A 19,048-nucleotide genomic window follows, 5' to 3' on the forward strand; every position below is an offset into this window, starting at 1 on the left:
TTGTTATATTATAGTTCATTTCTGTGTGTGTGTGTTACATTTTAACGTTGCGTCGTTTGTTTTCTCTTATTTTTGAGTGTATATTCACATTTCGATAAGACGTGTCACGGTACTTGTCTATCCCAAATTCATGTATTTGATTTTCATGTTATATTTGTTATTCTCGTGGGATTTTGTCTGATGCTCGGTCCGTTTCTGTGTGTGTTACATTTTAGTGTTCTGTCGTTGTTCTCCTCTTATATTTAATGCGTTTCCCTCAGTTTTAGTTTGTTACCCCGATTTTGTTTTTGTCCATGGATTTATGAGTTTTGTACAGCGGTATACTACTATTATTTAACACTTAAAATATGACAATACAATATAATATTTTTAATTCCCCTGTATAAATTACAACATAACACAGAACAAATCAATTTCCACACTTATGACATATACGTTTTGACAGTTTTCTTGATTCGTTTGTCACAATGTGGACAAAAGTCTATTGATCTACAGCACTGTTCACATGTGACTCTATGTCCACAATTTGCGAATAGCATGCAACGTTCATTTTTTCTACAAATGACGCATAACAGGTTGTTTTTTAGTTCTGTGTTAATAACTTTCAGCTTCGCTGGATCTGAAACAAAAATCGTATTTATCAAACATGTCAGCTAAACTTCAACAACAATATATTGTTCATGTAATCCAGGTACAAAATTAATCAGGTACACGTAATTTGACCTGTATTTTGTTTCATTTTGTACATTGTGACTTGGAAGGAGAGTTTTCTCATTGGTTCTTATACCATGTTTACATTTTGATATACCTGACACAATGAAAGTGTTTTGCAAAAGCATAAATACGATAAATGTTAAAGGTTCCGTAAATATCAATTGTGCAGATTAATTGGTTAATCAGTCTTAGTTAAAACAAAAAGTGAAAACAAACAAAAACAGTTTCAATTTTGACGTTTAACAAGAGTGAATAATACTGCTTTGCAGGCGCTACGTCTTTTCAATATATCATAGTTGGCTGCGTCATTTTATTCATCTTAATTCACATTAAGGTCAAGTTACAGTAAATGGGCTATGTCACAGATTTCAGTAAAATTTGGCATAAAACTCTGGCTCGATGAACTTCAACTGAAAATCGAAAAAATAGTGCTTTTATCTCAATTATCATTTGAAATATTATCGATTGAATTCTTACCAATTGGGTGAACATTTGTATAAAAAGCACATGAAATCGGCGAAAAACTTTCTAAAATTTGTCTTAAAATCGCCAAATCTCTAATTCTACTCAATAGATTTTTCTTAAAAAACTATATGTTGTTGATACATAAATTTCCGTTATAATGATGCAAAATAAAGATAGGGTCACCGACTTCGTTTTTACGGTATACGTCATTCAAAGTTGCGTTCTTTGTGAAAAATCCAACAAAACGTCGAAATAATCGTAACGTTATCGCGTTGCAGGCCGTAAAACGTAGATTTTTGACGTTTTTCACTACCAACAAGGTAACAAATTGACTATTAGACAAAAAACGAAGTCGGTGACCCTATGATTAGTTGATATCATCAAAACAGAAATTTATGTGTCAACAATAAATATATAGTTTTTAAAAAAAATTCTACGGAGTAGAATTACAGATTTGGCGATTTTAAGAAAAATTTTAGAAGGTTTTTTGCCGATTTTATGTGCTTTCTATACAAATATTCACCCATATTAAAAGAAATCAATCTGCAATTTTTCAGATAATAAAAGAGGTAAATGTATTATTTTTTTCGATTTTCAGTTGTAGTTCAACGAGCCAAGGTTGTATGCAAATTTTTAGCAAAATCTGCGACATAGCCCATTTACTGTTCCTGGACCTTAAGGGCATTCCTCTCATTTATATTCACATGAAGTACATCAATTTTTATAAAATAATAATCAGTATTCAAACCAAAATAACATTCTTGACTAAAATGTGTAACTATGCCACTACTGATCTCATAAGAAAATAAAACATGTGTAAGTTGAAAAAAAATATCATTTTAAAATTGTTGTTACGGTTTTATTGTAAAATAAAACACATATTATTACCTCTCTCTCCTGGAAATGGTCTTGTCGCTTGACCAGATGCTGTAAAATTAGTATACATTAAATTAGTTGAATAAGAACTGTGCATTAACATTAATATGGAGTAATATTTTAAGAGTTGCCGTAGATTAATTTAGGAAATATTTAGTATACAGTATAATTTCCTGTAAACAAAATAGCATCTCTACATTGTATGTCATGTAGGCTTAAAACACCCTGTATAGATCGTTATAGTAAAGCTAGGAACTTTTTTGATTCCATCTCATATATAAAATTGAGAAAGGAAATGGTGAATATGTCAAAGCGACAACCACCCGACCATAGAGCAAACAACAGCCGAAGGCAACCAATGGGTCTATATGAATACTAGTACGTTACTATATATCTAGTTGGAATATTCATCAAGAGTAGTATCCTTCAAACTGTATAATGTAACCATAAAAAAGAATACTGTCGTTCAGCATGAGTATTATATCAGTAGGTTGAGTAGTTTGGGTTATTTGATTGTGTCAAACCCTCGGCTAATTCTTATATATCCTCAAACCAGGAGCATCTGGCCTATGTTTGTCTTATATGTGTTTTTTGTTTGTTTTTAGGTTCATTTATATGTTTCGGAGTTCAGTTTTTCGTCCATTTTCTCTGCACAAGTACTCCTATTTGTTTTGGTGCCAGTTGAAGCCCGCATAAAGAGGATGGGATTATCTAGCTGTGTTGAAGACCAATTATTGGCAGTTTGGGCTGGTATCTGCTCTCTTTTCGGGTTGTAGTCTCTTTGATAAATTCCCCCATTTTATTATTAATTTTATTCAACAGAAAACACCTATCTTCACCATACTAATACTACTCTTAATCGACCCGAAAAGTGTATTTAAATTAGACAGAGACTGTTAAAAAAATACAATGAGCTAATAGAATAAAACAAAAATTACGCAAACAACAACAATTGGCGAGGATCTGAATGTTTGACAGCTGATGCATGCTAAATCAATATGATCTTCACTGTTTTTTTTTATTGATAACCTTAATCATTGTGATATAGCATATACATGTACTTTTATAACATTTCATCTGTTGGGTATCTTAAAATCATGACTTTAAAACCCAATAATGAGTAGAATTAACAAATGCACAAATTTGTCAAGATATAGCTTTTTGGTTAATCCTCGAGTTTAATATAATAATTCATTTTATAAAGTGTGCAGTACTTGAACTGTTTTTAATCTCTTAGTTGTTATCAGAGAATACATATTAGTCTGTTCATATATCACTGATTATCTGCCGTAACAAGTGTTTCAAAAACAAGCCTTGACCTATATATGCTATAGTTGCCTAAAACCCACCTCAAGGATTTTTTTTTGGATATGTGTTTTATACTAATATGTTTAAAGTATTCCTACATCGGTTGTATTGTGTAAATGTATATAGACTTTTAAAAGAGGGACGAAAGATACCAAAGGGACAGTCAAACTCATAAATCTAAAACAAACGGACAACGTCATGGCTAAAAATGAAAAAGACAAACAGAAAAACAATAGTACACATGAGACAACATAGAAAACTAAAGAATAAACAACACGAACCCCACCAAACACTTATGGTGATCTCAGGTGCTCCGGAGGGGAAGCATTTGAGATTACACATCCGGTAAAAAATCTAACTCGGTAGGTCGCATTTATGAAAGGAAAGGGGATTGTAGTTACGACGTAAGGAACAAATCCGACATCATTTGTGAAACGGTTATTCCATAACGGTCAACCAACTCGTGATGGCGTCCGTAAAATTTACGAAGGGATGATTTCAACTTCACCATTTGGAACTCTTGGTTTAATAGCTTGTGAGCAGCAACCCTCTATCACGAAAATAATGATAGGAAATGCAAGCACGGGAATATCGTATCAATTGGGAGATATATACCCTGTATGTAGGCAGGTTACAGTGACAATAAATTACCTTCATTTGATGTCCTCTTTGATGTTTGGGAAGATTCTACTGGGTTTAATATAAACTCTAATAAATCTTCAGTACTGAAATTACTATGCCCTGAAAATTGATGAAGATAGATTTAAAAAGTAGAAAGTTTCTGGTATACATCCCTCATTTATATATTGATTTATTGTTGGTTTGTTACACCACTTTCATCAATATTAACTCTCTCATCAATTATAACTGACAGACGTTGGATACCTTTATACAGCTAAAGGTTAAATTAACAATACATTTGAGTATCAAAAATTCTTGTTTACCGCCAAACGTTGCGTTTTAAAAAGTGAAATCATGAAAATACTGAACTCCGAGGAAAACTCAAAACGGAAAGTCCCAAATCAAAAGGCAAAATCAAAAGCTCAAACACAGCAAACGAATGGATAAAAACTGTCATATAAACCTATGTTTAACTGCTACCTTTTGTAAATGCCCGTCTTAAGTCTCGATAATCAGTTTTCTTTTATTGGTTTGTCACAAATGAAGCCGTTGGTGTTTTTATCTGTTTGAATTGTTTCGTATTTAGAACAAATTGGTACCGTTATTATATATGTTCTGTTGTTGTCTTTTGTAGAGGAATACAGTATGGGTGATGCTCATTATTTATTCACGAACTGAGACATATAGCTGCTTGAACCCATGTCATTTGTACTCTAATCAAAAGTTAAGTCATTGGCAAATCAAACCTCGACTCACTATGTTAAATAAATAGAGCAATACTTTTCGACTTTACAGAAACTTCGGCATTCTGAAAAGAATAATGGATTTGGTTTAATTACAATTATATATCAATATCATGACATATACAAATTGGTTTTATTTGTGAATTTGCCACTTAATTTTCTACCAGATTTCACTAATTTAGTTATGCGATAACTTCAACAATATGAATCAAGTGAGGAATATAACAGTCGTTTTCATCTTTTTTGGCAATTTTCCATTTTTCCATTCAACCTATCTTGGTTGATCAGTTGGTTCGACTTTGTCAGGTTTATAAAGTGTTACCTTTTTGAATTCACCAAAGATGGAGTGTGGTATTTTGATTACTATTTTTTTCTGAATCTGCTGACTTACCTCGAGTTCTGATTAAACTGTTAATAGCAGACTTGACAGTGTTAACGGTAAATCCCATTCGCAGTACTGTTCTCGCATTTTCAGTAGCTAACAGTTGGTTGTTATCTTCTAAAATAAGACGTGATTTTATTATGCTTTTTCATAATAATTGTTGAGGATATAATTTACCTTTCATAAGGTGTGAACGCGGTGAATGCAATTTTACAAAATTACGTCAAATATAATAGCACAATGATGTCAACAAAAACTAATGCTTAAGATACTTCCTAAACAAATGAGTAACATGCATATCGTTAAGAATTTGAGCTATATAGACGTTGTGCAATTAAAATGAACGTGTGGAAAGTATTCAAAATATATGTAATATGCAATGCAGAATATTCAAATAAGAATGAGAAAGAAAAATAAACTGAGAATGTTACCAACATGTCATTGATATATGCAGAGAGTAATGCTGAATTAAGATAACAGAAAGGAACACATTCTGAACGATCTCAGTGTGGCATTTTCTGGTTGAAAGACATTTAAGTATGCAAAAACCATAAAAATGTCTATTTCTCAATCAATTTGTATTTCAGACAAAATGAGCCATCTTACGTACTTAAGTTAATTTACAACTTTTATTAAGTAAAACTATGTTGCTTATTTATCCATGAGACACATATGATACACCCGTTTGCAAATACGTTAGAAAGCAACATAGAATTGTAAAAGTGACTCCACCAAAATTCAAACGTAACCTGTGTTGTGTTGTAATAAGTGTTCTGTATAAATTTCACAACAATTGGTTGAGGCAAACTCAAAGATAACTAAAATTTTGGGGCGTATGCACGTATGGGCAGACAAGGGTAACAAATAAACGTGTGTGATTTGTAAACTATTTTATCCCCATGATATTGCACGAAATGCATGTGCAACTTTGAAATTAAACTAAAGGCTTACAACATTCCTCTACAAAAAAGCGTTAATCAGATCGTCGTACACAGCTACGTTTGCATAGGTACTATTTGTGAATTAAATCTGTAGTACTGAAAATTTACTTTTAATATTTGGTACTATTACTTTACTTTAAAATTAATGCACTATTTAGGTACTTGTGTTTTCTAGTACTTGATTTGTACCTAAAATATTGGTACAGAAATAATACCAATAATGATCACAGTATTTCATGTCTGAACATCATAACTTTATGTTATTTGAAAAAGACAAACTTTCAAAATGCTGCAAATGTAACCATGTAGCAAAAAATCTACAGTACTTAAATTTCAAGTGCAAATCAAGTACTATAAAATACAGGTAACTAAATATCACAATAATTTTAAGGTAACAAAATAGTACCGAATGTTAAAAGTAGATTTCCAGTACTACAGATTTTTGGTACAGAAACAGTACCTATGCAAAAGTAGCTTTGTATAACAGTATTACCTTGCTCTTCTGTTGTGTTTGTGGTATTGACAGAAGCCTCATGACGCTGAAATTATTTAAAAATTAAAAAAAAATGTAGATAGAATTTCGAATGAGTTATAATAATTAAGAATAAGTTATATTTTAATAAAAAGAAACATGTAGATATCGTATAGTTGGTTGTTTTTAATGGAGCATTAGCTACAAGATATAAACAAAATTAAAATGTTTGTATCTTATCCAAACATGTATTCTAAAGTGAAATAATGAAACAATAATTCGCTTTTAGCAGCCACTTTAGTTCAATTTTGTTTAACAAAGACAAGAAACATTGCTGATCAATTATTCACTTGTAAGTAAATAATTCGAAGTCATTGAATATGTATTATAAGCCATGTACCTTAAATAATTTTAGCATGTAGGAATTTTCTATGTTATTGTTATTTGTGTATTTCTCGGTCCTGACTTTTCTTCCATTTATTTGTATTGTAGTCCTGTCATATAAAGTTGTTATTTTTAACATTGCCATAAAAGCGGGAGGTTTGGCTAGCCACAACACCAGGTTCAACCCACAATTTTTTTCTTAAAATGTCCTGTACCAAGTCAGGAAAATGGAAATTGTTATCTAATACTAGTAGTTCGTTTCTGTGTGTGTTGCATTGTCGTTTGCTTTTTCGTTGCACTTTAGTGTTTCTGTTGTTTTGTTGTTTTCCTCTTATATTTGATGTGTTTCCCTCAATTTTAGTTTATAACCCGGAGTTGTTTCTCTCAATCGATTAATCACCTTCGAAAAAGCGGTATACTACTGTTGCTTCGTGTGACCTTCAATTCAACCCTTTATCTAGATATTGGTTGTGCATGTACACGTCGTGTTTAACCATTAAAAAGTAAAGAACATCAATATTAAAAGTGAAGCAACGGTTGACCATTTTGCGGATTTTGTATTTTATACAAATGAAAACGATGATTACACTTCATAACTTATTTTTTCAATGTAAGACATTAAATCAAACAGACCTCAAAAATGAAATTGCATGAGGTCGCAACCTATCTAATTTATGTTTATATCGGATTATGTGACCATCGACAGTCTTCGGAGGTCAACCTTTATTGTTTTTTATTTTCATTTAAGTACAGATCTGCTATGAATTAGACTCTCAAAACGATTATGGAGTGGTTAATACACGTTTACTTATCACATGTTTCTCAGCCAAATGATATAAAGAACATAAATAACGTAATCGAACGAATACTTTATAATGACTAATTTTTCATATAATCACTTGTTATGTTTATAAAGTATTCGATTGATGTTTAGTATGTGTGAGTATAAACACCTTTGTACTCATTTGCAATTGTTTTTTTCTTTCTTGCTGACACGTAAAATACTATACAGAACATGCCTATGAAAACAAACGACAAAAATGAATAGATATTAATTCGTTTTGTTTCCGTTTCTGTTTCTGTTCCTTATTCCGTTTCCGCCTCTTAGCAACCCATATAGTAAACATTGTATTAATGAATAAATGTAACAGTTGTTATTTATCTAAGTTTTTATATGGATGATTTATACTGCTTTTGTTTCTGTTTTTAATATTCACCTGATATTTTTCTTTTATACTTTCAATGTACTGCATTCCTTTCATTTTGATAAGATATTTACAGTGTGGAAACCACCGGGCATGTTCTTCCCAAGGAACATCTCCTGATTCCCAGTTTCGTAGTCCTCCATCGCAGTAGTGGCAACGAACTATATCATCTTCCCCTGTCGAAAAGATAGTGTTAAAGTGTAGTATTAATTTTTTTATCATCGCAATAGGTTTAAGAGAGAAGCAAATGGCACCAAAAGGGACATAACAACCCATAAATGGATGATAATCGGACAAAGTCGTTGCAAGAGAGAAAAAAAAACAAAAGACAAAATTACAGTTTTAAAAATATAATATAGAACACTACAGACTGATCAACACCCACCCCGCCGAAATTCGGGAGTGATCTCGGTGGAGCTTGCAGATCCTGCTCCACACGTGACACAAGTTATGTTGTTCATTTTTGTACAAATCTAGTGATAAGTCCAATTCAGCAAAATATTGAAATGAACCATACAATGCAGAAGTATCATACACTGCAGAAGTATCATACTACTAATAACAAATGCAACGGGGGATATATAGGTTCATTATCACACATAGCCCTTGTGTAAAATAAATTCATAAATAAAGGCAACAGTAAATCAACTCATCATAGATACCAGAAGAAAACACATATTTACGCCAGACGCGAGTTTCGTCAACAAAAAACTCATCGCTCGAATCAAAAATGTTTAAAAGGCCAAAAAACACGAAGTTGAAGAGCTTTAAAGAACAAAAACTACTAAACATTTTGCCAAATACAGCTCAGGTATTCCTATTCCTGAGGTAGAAAACCCTTAGTTTTTCGAAAATTCAAAGGTTTGTTAACAGTAAGTTTATTATTATGAACATATCCCGCTGTTCTAAAGTCATAAATCGATTGAGAGAAAACAAAATCCGGGCTACTAACTAAAACTAAATATAAGAGGGAAACAACAAAACAACATAAATACTAAAGTGCGACAACAAACATAACGATAATGTAACACACACGGAAAGATACTATAAAATAACAACTGCTATTTTCCTGACTTGGTACAGGACATTTTAAGAAAAAGTCATCCTATTAGTACCAAGTCAGGAATATGACAGATTTTGTCCATTGGTTTGATGTGTTTTGTCATTTGATTGGGGACCTTCCGATTGAATAGTCCTTGTAGTTCAGTATTTTTGTGATTTTACTTTTTCTTTGTTAGGAAGTGCAAATCACAAGAAGATGTAAACTACCGGTTACTATAGCCAATTGCAGTAATCTATTTCTTATTGAACATTAAATGAAAAAAAAACTTTTGCTTTTGGTCGGGTTGGTGTCTGTGCGACACATTTCCTCTTTCTATTCTCAATTTTGTTTAAGTAAGTCTGATAGCAATTCTAGATATCACTCAAATTCGAAAACGGCTTAAGAATAAACCTGACAGTATGTACCTGTGGAGAAGAAACCAGCATCTGCTAGATCTTCAGGTGTCTGTTCTATGTCATCTCGCCATCCATCAAAGGTCGCTAACCGTGATAGCACGTCATCAAAAGCTGGATTCTTTGGTTTGTACCGCTTAAAAAAAAACCATATAATTATTCTTATGCAGTAAAAAAATAAGGCTATTCAAATTCATGTTTTTAAATTGGAGAATGTGGTGATGAATGAATCATTTTGACATGTATGACTTCAGTATTTGACAGTGTTAAATGGTTTCAATAACTTTATTAATGCTTATTGTTTTCTGAGATTTTTCTCTTACTATAATTTCCAAGATCTGTTTGCATGTGTTTAGTTGTCATATGCAGGTTACATAAACATAATTGTCATCAATATCAAGATGGTAAACTTAGGGACTACCTGGCCTTGTAAAATGATATAGAATGACAAACATTCAAATGCGCATGTTTTAAAACATACGACCGAAGAAGGGAAATAAAATAGAACAAATTGATGCAACAAAAAAGACGCATATTCATTTAAACAGGCACCCACATTGTCAAAGGTTATATAGTCAGCGAGTAGACACACCTCACCTTCACATGGTTTGGACTAAAATCGTGCGTGCTGTTGGGATTGTAACACAGTGTGACTGCTGTACCCATATTTTGACTATTTTATTTATTATGTCTGTTTCGTTTACGCATCGTTGTAAACATAACGAAATTTGATGCGGCTGTCATACAAGTGAGAGATTTAGCGCTATAAAGCCAGGTTCAGCCACCATTTTCTACATTTAAAAATGCCTGTACTAAGTCAGGAATATGACAGTTGTTGTCCATTTGTTTGATTTGTTTTGTCATTTGATTTTGCCATTTGATTAGGGACTTTCCGATTGAATTTTCCTCTGAGTTCAGTATTTTTGTGATTTTACTTTTGACATGAATATCAGTTATACTTTGGTCCTATTTATAAAGGAGTAGGTCCAGTAAGACCCCTTTTTGGCCCCAAAATATAGCAGTTTTACAAAATTGTTAAAATGTAAATTTTAAGTTATTTATTGTATAGTAGAATGCTTCTGCTACATATATATGGGCTGTTTTGACAATATAATGCACATATATCAAGTACTAGCACCATTAAGTCATGCTAAATACTAAAATCTTCATAGTTCTAGCATTTTAGCTAGATTTTAGACGGTTTTCGGGTGAAATGAAAGTGGCCGTATTCGTGTTCATCCTTAATATTAAAATGTACGTTGTGTTTTATGATAATGCATAACATATATAAATATTGAGGATGAACACGGATGCGGCCACTTTCATTTTTGACGAAAACTATTTGAAAAGTGACATTTTTGGCATATTTGGTAGATTTTTCATATTTGAGCTTGAATCGGGTCGTTTTTAGTGACAAAATCAGTTAAAATCTTTCACATGAACTAATTGATATACATGAAATAGACACTTGAGTGTTTAAAAAAGTGGTCAAAATCTTTCGTTAGATGAACCTGAAATTTGAGGCCAAAATCGGTCCTTACCGGATCTACTATTTTAATGTTTGCAAAAGTTTGAATTATTCAAAATGCTAACGATTTTCTTATATTAGGCATAGATTAACTTAGCAGAATCTGGCACATCCTTTTGGAATTTTGGGTTCTCAATGCTCTTCAACTTTATACCTGTTCGCTCTTTAACTATTTTGACCCGAGCGTCATTGATGAGTCTTATGTAGAAGAAACACGCATCTGGCGTAATCAATTATAAGCCTTGTACCTTTGATAACTTATTTTCTCAGCATTTGTGCGTCAGATGGTTAGATTTCGTGCACATCTCAATGCACTTCCTCATTACCTATATAGAGGGAATGTCTAAACAACACAAAGCAGTGTGTCGAATAAAGCTGTAAAAAAGAGCCAACATTATTATTTAGATGGCGGAGTTATGAAATATATTTATTCGTGAAGAAACTTTTCTTAATTGCAAATTCTCCCTCATTGTAATCTTCCTACAGTTTTGTTCAGACAATATGTTAAATTTATTTTTTGTAAATACACTGAATGCTTTGTTTATACACATGGTAAGGTTATTGTTTCCTCTTAAAAGTTGTTCTTTGTATATAATGAATTTACCTTTTGCCATTCTCCTTGGATCTTATCAATGAATGGCTGCCCCTTTTCACGCCTGAGGAACCAGCATTTTGGGTTGTGCCGTGCATGTTCTATCCAAGGGTCGTCTGTTTCAGCCCACTCGGCTAATCCAAGATTACAACTAAAGCATCGCACTATGTCAGTTTTACCTGCAAATTAATCATATAACTGAATACAAAATGTTATACAGTTGTGATATGCAACAAGAGCAATATTAGACAGTACCTTTGTAAATGATCATCATCAATGTGTTAGAATGTACTACTTTCATAAACAATTTGACAGTTGCTGTTACATATTACACTAAAAAATCTTTTTCGTCTGTAATATGAGCTAAACAATAATAGTTTTTAAAGTAATTAGCAAATACATTAATTGATGACTTTATATTTAACGCCCCTTTCAGCACTATTTAGTACTCGTGACGGTCAGCTTTTATTTTTTAGTAAGCCGGAGTGAACGTAAAAAACCCAATCTTCGGTAGGAAAACTGACAATCCCAGACAGTTAAGATTGGCGTCCATCTCACATGCCATGTGCTTAATTTTAACTCACAACCCCAGTTTTGATAGTCTTATGATATAGAGATTCAACGAATTCAACCTCTCGGTCAAAAGGTCAGAATAGAAAACGGATGTACAGCATTTAAAATCATTTAACTTTGACAGCTTTCCACTAGTCCAAAATCTCCAATCAGTATAATAGTAAGTCCATCTTATGCCACTGTTTCAACTTGCCCGAAACGTTGTCTTGTTTGATCAAGTATGTGAAGTTTATCGGATATATATCGACCTTGTAACAGATTTTGTCTAGGTATACAATATGAGCGTTTATCATATACTTAGACTAAATAACATATAAATTTTACCGTATGATAATAGCATCAAATTGATGTAAATTTTATATTTTTCGAATTGGTGCTTAGCGGGCTGATATGAAAAGTTAATCACATGCTTCGATTGTTATCACATGCCTTTCCGTAACGTTATCACATGGCATTCCGGTGATACTCGGCCAATTCCGGAAAATACACTTCAATGCTACGTTTTCAGTGGAAAAAACATTACAAAGTAGTGTACAAAACAATAATAATGGAAAGTATATCGTGTAAAATAATAAAAATAATTAAAAAACAAACAAATTATAAAATAAATGCATTTTTTTTTCTTTCTGAAACATAATAGTAGAAAATTTACTTTCCAAACAATTTTCATAATTATGTATATTGTTGAATTATTTTTTTGTCGATTCGTTTATATTAAACTGTTGTTTTTTTTCTCTCTCTGTTGAGGCATATGATAGAAAAAGCTCATATTGAATGTATCAAATTTTTGGGTCCGACGTGCGTGAACGTTTTTACTCTTTAAAGTTCGGGAACCACGTAAAAGGATCAATACATTAATCTCTTATTTTTCTTTACGGTTGAAGCATATGATAAAAAGATCATAACATGTCATTTTTCTTATCGCATGTATTATCAGCCCTCGGTCAATATCAGCTCTCGAGCCATGCGGCTCTTGGGCTGATATTAAACCTAGGGCTGATAATACATGTGATATGAAAAATGCCATGTAATAATCTGATAATTTCAAATCAGGAAGTAAAAATACATATAAAAAAATATGTTTACTATTCAAAATGGATTAAATCATATTACTATTGGTCTTCGGTCAATTAATATGGTATTTTGAACAAAAAATAAATTTGATGTTTATATACGTTGAAAACTACGACATATTCAAAAGGAAAGGTTCCTTATTCTTAAAAAAACCATGAAAGCATTGCAAATGCATAAAGGCTTGTAAATACATATTTCATTATGAATAGTGTGTGTGTTTGTGCTGCGACAAACTAAATAAATATCAGTTACCTATAGATACAATGTACGTTAAACAATAAAATGTTTACATACCTGTGTAGAAACAGCCACTTTCTGCCAATACCTTGGGTGGCTGTTTTGCCGTAATCGGCCACTCATAGTACGATTCCATTCTGTCTTGAAAACGTCTGAAGTTTGGATGCGCGAATTCTGGTTCATATATAGTTTGTTCGCGTTCCGATTGATTTGCGGAAACGGTAACATCTATGTCTATTGAATTATTATAAGCACTTCTTTTAAATTGTAATTGCAACTTTGAATTTAATGAAGTCGGTCGATTGGCGACATGATTAAATGGTGCTTCGGTGCCATTCACCGGACTTAAAATTGCTTGTCCATTAGGGGTCAGTCGTTCCAGCTGATTAGTGGACGCAGGAGAGTTTATATTTATTGATTGGCTATTGATGTTTCGTCTTACGGTCGACTCAAATGGTGTGTTCCATATCGTCTGTGGATTGGATGTGGCAGCCTCCATCATTGACATGCTGTTAGATACTAAACCTGTGTTATTTTGCAAGTTCTGTGTATAGTTATCCTGTGAACTTCCCGACACATATAACTGATCTTTGTTCAGCATAATCATAGATGTATTAGAGCCTGTTTTTGTGTCTACATTTGTGGTACTTAAACCAGATGCACCATTGTTCAGCGAAGTATTGCTTATATGGTTGCTGGCCAATGAACTAGAACAAATATCAGTATGTGTGGTACCATTGTTCATTAATTGCGAATTTTCATTCAGATGATTACATTCGGAGGAGTTTTTGTCGCCTATCAAACTATCGTTTACTTTCAACCCTTTAACAGTTGTGTTACTTGCACAAAAATTGGAATTACCTGCTGAAGAAGAGGCTACGTTATTACAACGTCTCTCTGGTTTAGAAATATTTTCTTTCCTTTCATTTGTTTCATGATACGGGGATAAAATTGCCCCATGTTCTTCTAAAGCATCACCCCCTTTTAATGAACTATGTGGGGATTTTGGAACGTCTTTTAATAGTTGATCACTCTGTAAGTAAGAGAAATTGCCTTTTACAAATTCACAGTTACTGTTAAGTTTAAAATGAACGACCTCAGGTTTTTCGAATCTCTTCCAGTTGTCCACAACTGTATTTACACCACAGGTTGCGCATCTGACTGTAGTTCCTTCCCTTGTATAATAAAATCCAGCATTTGAAAGCTGTTGAGGCCAAACGTGTGTTCTAATTGGCCAATCTGAAAATGTTAGTAGACGACTTGATGGGTTGTCTAATGATATATTGTTTTGTACGGGCATACTTGTTATCACAACTTTCTTTAGAGAATACCCCGTTAAACTCATTAAACTTTTTATTATGTGCATGTCATCCGGATGTTGTGCATGATCAGGTTTTTGAGAAACTCTAACGAACGAAGTTTCACAATTGCGCATTAAGTTATGTTGTTTTTGTTTTGTTCTTTGTTTCTGCCTGAGAAGTTTTGTATAACCTTTCTCTACCTGTTCATCATAACGCTGATAGACAGCAGCAGCGCAGGCTTTCTGGTTACTTTGGATTTTGATAAGTGTATTCCATACCCTAATTTTTGGTAATACATGTTGTTGTCTACATGGAGTTTCTATCTCGTTCATAATAATAGACAAAAGATTTTTACAATTGTTTTCAATTGTTCCCGGTAACCTTTTACGATTTATGTCATTACAAAGCTCCCCGAATGTTTCAAAGTTTTTAAAATTTCTTAGCCGGGTTGACACTTCCTGGTATATTTCAGTGTGGTATTCCTCAGTAGACCCAAAGTTAAAGCTGATATTACCATTCTGCAAGCACTTTTGAATTGATTTTACTATTGATTTTAGATTACTTTTAGAAAAGTCCGAACAATTTAGTTTAGAGAAATTTTCACAAAATTCTGACATTACTTGATCAGTATCATCAACACCATATTCTTCTCCATATCCATGGCTTATCGAACGACATAAAGTCTTTTTATCTGTCATAATGGTTTTATGCAGATCGAAATATAAAAATTACATAAGAATTTTGAATTTCATTGAAGACATCAACCACGTACAATCGTAAATCCACACTAAAAAAATAAAAATTACACGTGAACATAAAAATTATAGTTAATATTATCAACAGTTTCACATATACATGCAAAGGGATATTTATGCAATGAGATTCATATAAAATGCATTCAATGTGAATATTATACTATAACAACATTTTTTTTAAACTTAAAATGATAAAAACACTGAACTCCAAGGGTAGTTCAAAAGGGCAAGTATTTTATAAAATTGAAAAATCACAAGCTCAAGTACATCAAACGAATGGAAAACAAATGTCATATTCAGCATGACTCGGTACATGCATTTTCCAAAGACGAAAATGGTGAATTAATTCTAGTTTGTTTGATAGCTAATATTGGTTCATTCTCATTTATACAACTTTTTTTAAATTTTAGGTTGTAAAGGTAAAAAAAAAAGTTGGATACTAGTAGATGAGAACAAAGTGTTTTTCAATTAGAGTCTTGGTTGAATGACAGGTGAATAATAAGACTGAAAAATATTCCCGGATTAAAATTTCTGTAGTATTATTTAGCATACCATGTTAAAATGTGCAACTGACATTAAGTGAATGTAATTTTAATCATTTGAAAGTATTTTTAAGTTTTTTATCCGTTAATTAAAATGTGAACTGGATAGAAAAATATCAGTTGCACTTTTATTCATGAAGAGATTTGTCAATGATATGGAGCTTTTTTTGTGTAATAGATCCTCTTCATTCGTTTTTTTTTCTGTTCTGACCAAATGATCCAAATGGGATAAAATATAAGTTGAATACGTTTTACTACACAAAGACTGAACAGAACAAAATTCAAACAATATACAATGTATATCTATACTATTAAACGTATAGTCGCATTAACATCATCTCTTTTGATTATTCCGTTTGTGTTATTTGTGGAGAAAAACGAAAATAAAGGCGTCTGGATATAAAATTACAAGTTCATTAAAAAATCACAAACAGTTCCGTACCATTTTGCTAGCTTCACTTGCTCAATAAAATTTCATCAGCAGTACCAAAAGTGTTGTTGTTATAAGACTCTCAACATTATAGGTTTATTTCTAGTAATGAATGTTCAAAATGCAATATACAGATAAACGCTTACATTATTGAAATTAATAGATAAAAAAAATTAATGGGACACAAACCAGGAGCTGGGCTTGAAAAACAATGGTCCTGTCCAAAAGCACCTATAACTTTCGATACCTTTCCTGAATTCTCCAGTCATAAAATCTTTTACAAAAATTTATCGGGTGACCCTCACTAAGTATATTAAATAGAAAGGATCTATATAATATATCAATGACGGCCGTGGATTGATTAGTGAACTAAGAATTGATAGTAAAGAGCAAATACACTTTATTTTCGCAGATTTAAACGATTTCGCAGGTGTGTTCTAGTACATATATGTAAATATATAAACAAAATCAAAAGCAATTCAAGCACATTGGTTATAAAGAAAGGCAACAGTAGTATACCGCTGTTCAAAACTCATAAATCCATGGACAAAAACAAAAACGGGGTAGCAAATTAAAACCGAGGGACACGCATTAAATATAAGAGGAGAACAACGACATAACACTAAAATGTAACACACACAGAAACGGACCGAGCATCAGAGAAAATCCCACGAGAATAACAAATATAACATCAAAACCAAATACATGAATTTGGGATAGACAAGTACCGTGACACGTCTTATCGCAATGTGAATTTACACTCAAAAATAAGAGAAACAAACGACACAACGTTAAAATGTAATACGCAGAAACGAACTATTATAATATGACAATGGCCATATTCCTGACTTGGTACAGGGCATTTTTAAAGGAAAAAATGGTGGGTTGAATCTGGTTTGTAGCATGCCAAACCTTGCACTTTTATGGCCATGTGAAATATAACATCAAAATGACAACACAACACCACAAGAAATATAAATAAATTGGAGAACACAATTGACAAAGAATCACATGAACAACAGCCAACAAAAGGCAACAAGTTTAAAATTTTTATTACAGAAATATCAATAGCACACCTTGACTAAATGAATTTTCAGTAGATTCATCATCAGTTTTTTAAATGTAAATATAAAAAAAAATATTACTGATTTGTGGTTTTCTTATGTATGATTGATGAAGCATTTATTTATTTTTTAATATATACTAAAATTTGTTTATAAAAAGTTTACTATCGCCTATTTTTATATAATATTTTTTAGATAATATAAAAACATATAGGAACAAATTTACTGTCAAATTTTAGAAAGACACCTTATTATTACTAAAAAAACAACCCAATAATTAACAAAAATAAAAAGTTGGCTAAATGAGAATGTCTTATTTTAAAAAGTTGGATAAATGAGAAGAAACCCTAATATTATGCATCATTGTCCGTCATATACGAGTTTTACATTATACACAAAGACCAGGTTTATACCATTTACTAATTTCATATTTTGAAATAAGAACATTTTGTATACTAGTGTTCACCAGTCTATATAAAGGAAACGAAAGGAAATGTTCGGTACTGTAATCAGTGAGGAATGATTTTTCAGATGTAATCCTTCTTGCTAACTGATTATGGCTATTAAACCAGGTATAATGAATTAATTTCTACATATATAAAAGGAAATGTCTGTACCAAGTCAGAAATATTATAGTTGTTTTTCCTTAGGTTAATGTTTTTGAGATTTGGATTTTTCCATTTGATAAGGGACTTTCCATTTTGCATTTTCCTTGGAGTTCGGTAATTTGTCATCTTCTACGTTTTGATGCATACATTTGTAGCATTCACAGCCATAGTTTTGTGAAATGCTTTTTTGTAGTTACTTTGACATCTATAATATATCTTAACGCACACATTATTTAATATCTTCATTTATCATATACTTAGCATTGATATGATAGCTTTTGCATATGTGTAACGAGCGGAAGTACACAAGCCATAATTTCCCACCCAGGCTGATAACCCATATCAGCCCGGTCTGATAACCCATATCAGGGGCGTCTCGTGCAAAAACCCATAACAGTGCTTCTCGTGCAAGTTACTTCCTGTGTTTCCGGTATCGGTTGTTTATTTTTCCATTGTGACGTCAGATATTTTTTCATGACGACGTCAAAATTTACGTGAACTTTTGTGGGGATAAAGTACTTGCTAACAAATATATTTGATAAATAACTTAACTTCTTTATAAAGTTTTTGACTGTTTTAATTGTTTCATATGTTTATTTGCCATACATAAAACTATTGTCGGAAGTATATGATAAAGCGATTAATACATGGCCTTTTCCATATCAGCCTGGGTATCATCCCGAGACCCAGGCTGATATGGAAAAGGCCATGTATTAATCTCTATATATTATATAATTACCTAACTGAATATGACTATGACGTTTTATTGACTTTGTTA

At 32.2% G+C, this 19,048-nt stretch overlaps 1 protein-coding gene across 2 annotated transcripts; it reads right to left on the reverse strand.

Moving 5' to 3' along the window:
• Positions 1–357: 357 nt before the first annotated feature.
• Positions 358–15,515, reverse strand: LOC134688543 (uncharacterized). 2 transcript variants are annotated; one of them, XM_063549337.1, is made up of 9 exons: positions 13,628–15,515; positions 11,699–11,865; positions 9,579–9,702; positions 8,124–8,287; positions 6,544–6,589; positions 5,119–5,223; positions 4,015–4,104; positions 2,068–2,106; positions 358–619 (listed from the first exon to the last, which is right to left on the reverse strand). In XM_063549337.1, exons 1-9 carry the CDS (start codon positions 15,486–15,488, stop codon positions 423–425), a joined length of 2,793 nt encoding a protein of 930 aa, XP_063405407.1. In that variant the 5' UTR covers positions 15,489–15,515; the 3' UTR covers positions 358–422. The 2 variants fall into 2 exon arrangements, with proteins under 2 accessions (XP_063405407.1, XP_063405406.1); XM_063549336.1 differs by having other exon boundaries at positions 5,119–5,226.
• Between the last annotated feature and the right edge of the window lie 3,533 nt (positions 15,516–19,048).

The sequence above is a fragment of the Mytilus trossulus genome, chromosome 10 (genome assembly GCF_036588685.1).
Source record: "Mytilus trossulus isolate FHL-02 chromosome 10, PNRI_Mtr1.1.1.hap1, whole genome shotgun sequence".
Classification (NCBI taxonomy): Eukaryota; Metazoa; Mollusca; class Bivalvia; order Mytilida; family Mytilidae; genus Mytilus; species Mytilus trossulus.

Bases quoted from the DNA above. Each gene is read 5' to 3' on its own strand.
- LOC134688543 (XM_063549336.1), bottom strand. From the start codon at position 15,488: ATGTCAGAATTTTGTGAAAATTTCTCTAAACTAAATTGTTCGGACTTT. The intron at 11,866-13,627 runs GTATGTAAACAT...ATTAATTTGCAG, and splicing joins AAGTGGCTGTTTCTACACAG to GTAAAACTGACATAGTGCGA. The intron at 4,105-5,118 runs GTAAGTCAGCAG...ATCAATTTTCAG, and splicing joins CAGTTTAATCAGAACTCGAG to GGCATAGTAATTTCAGTACT.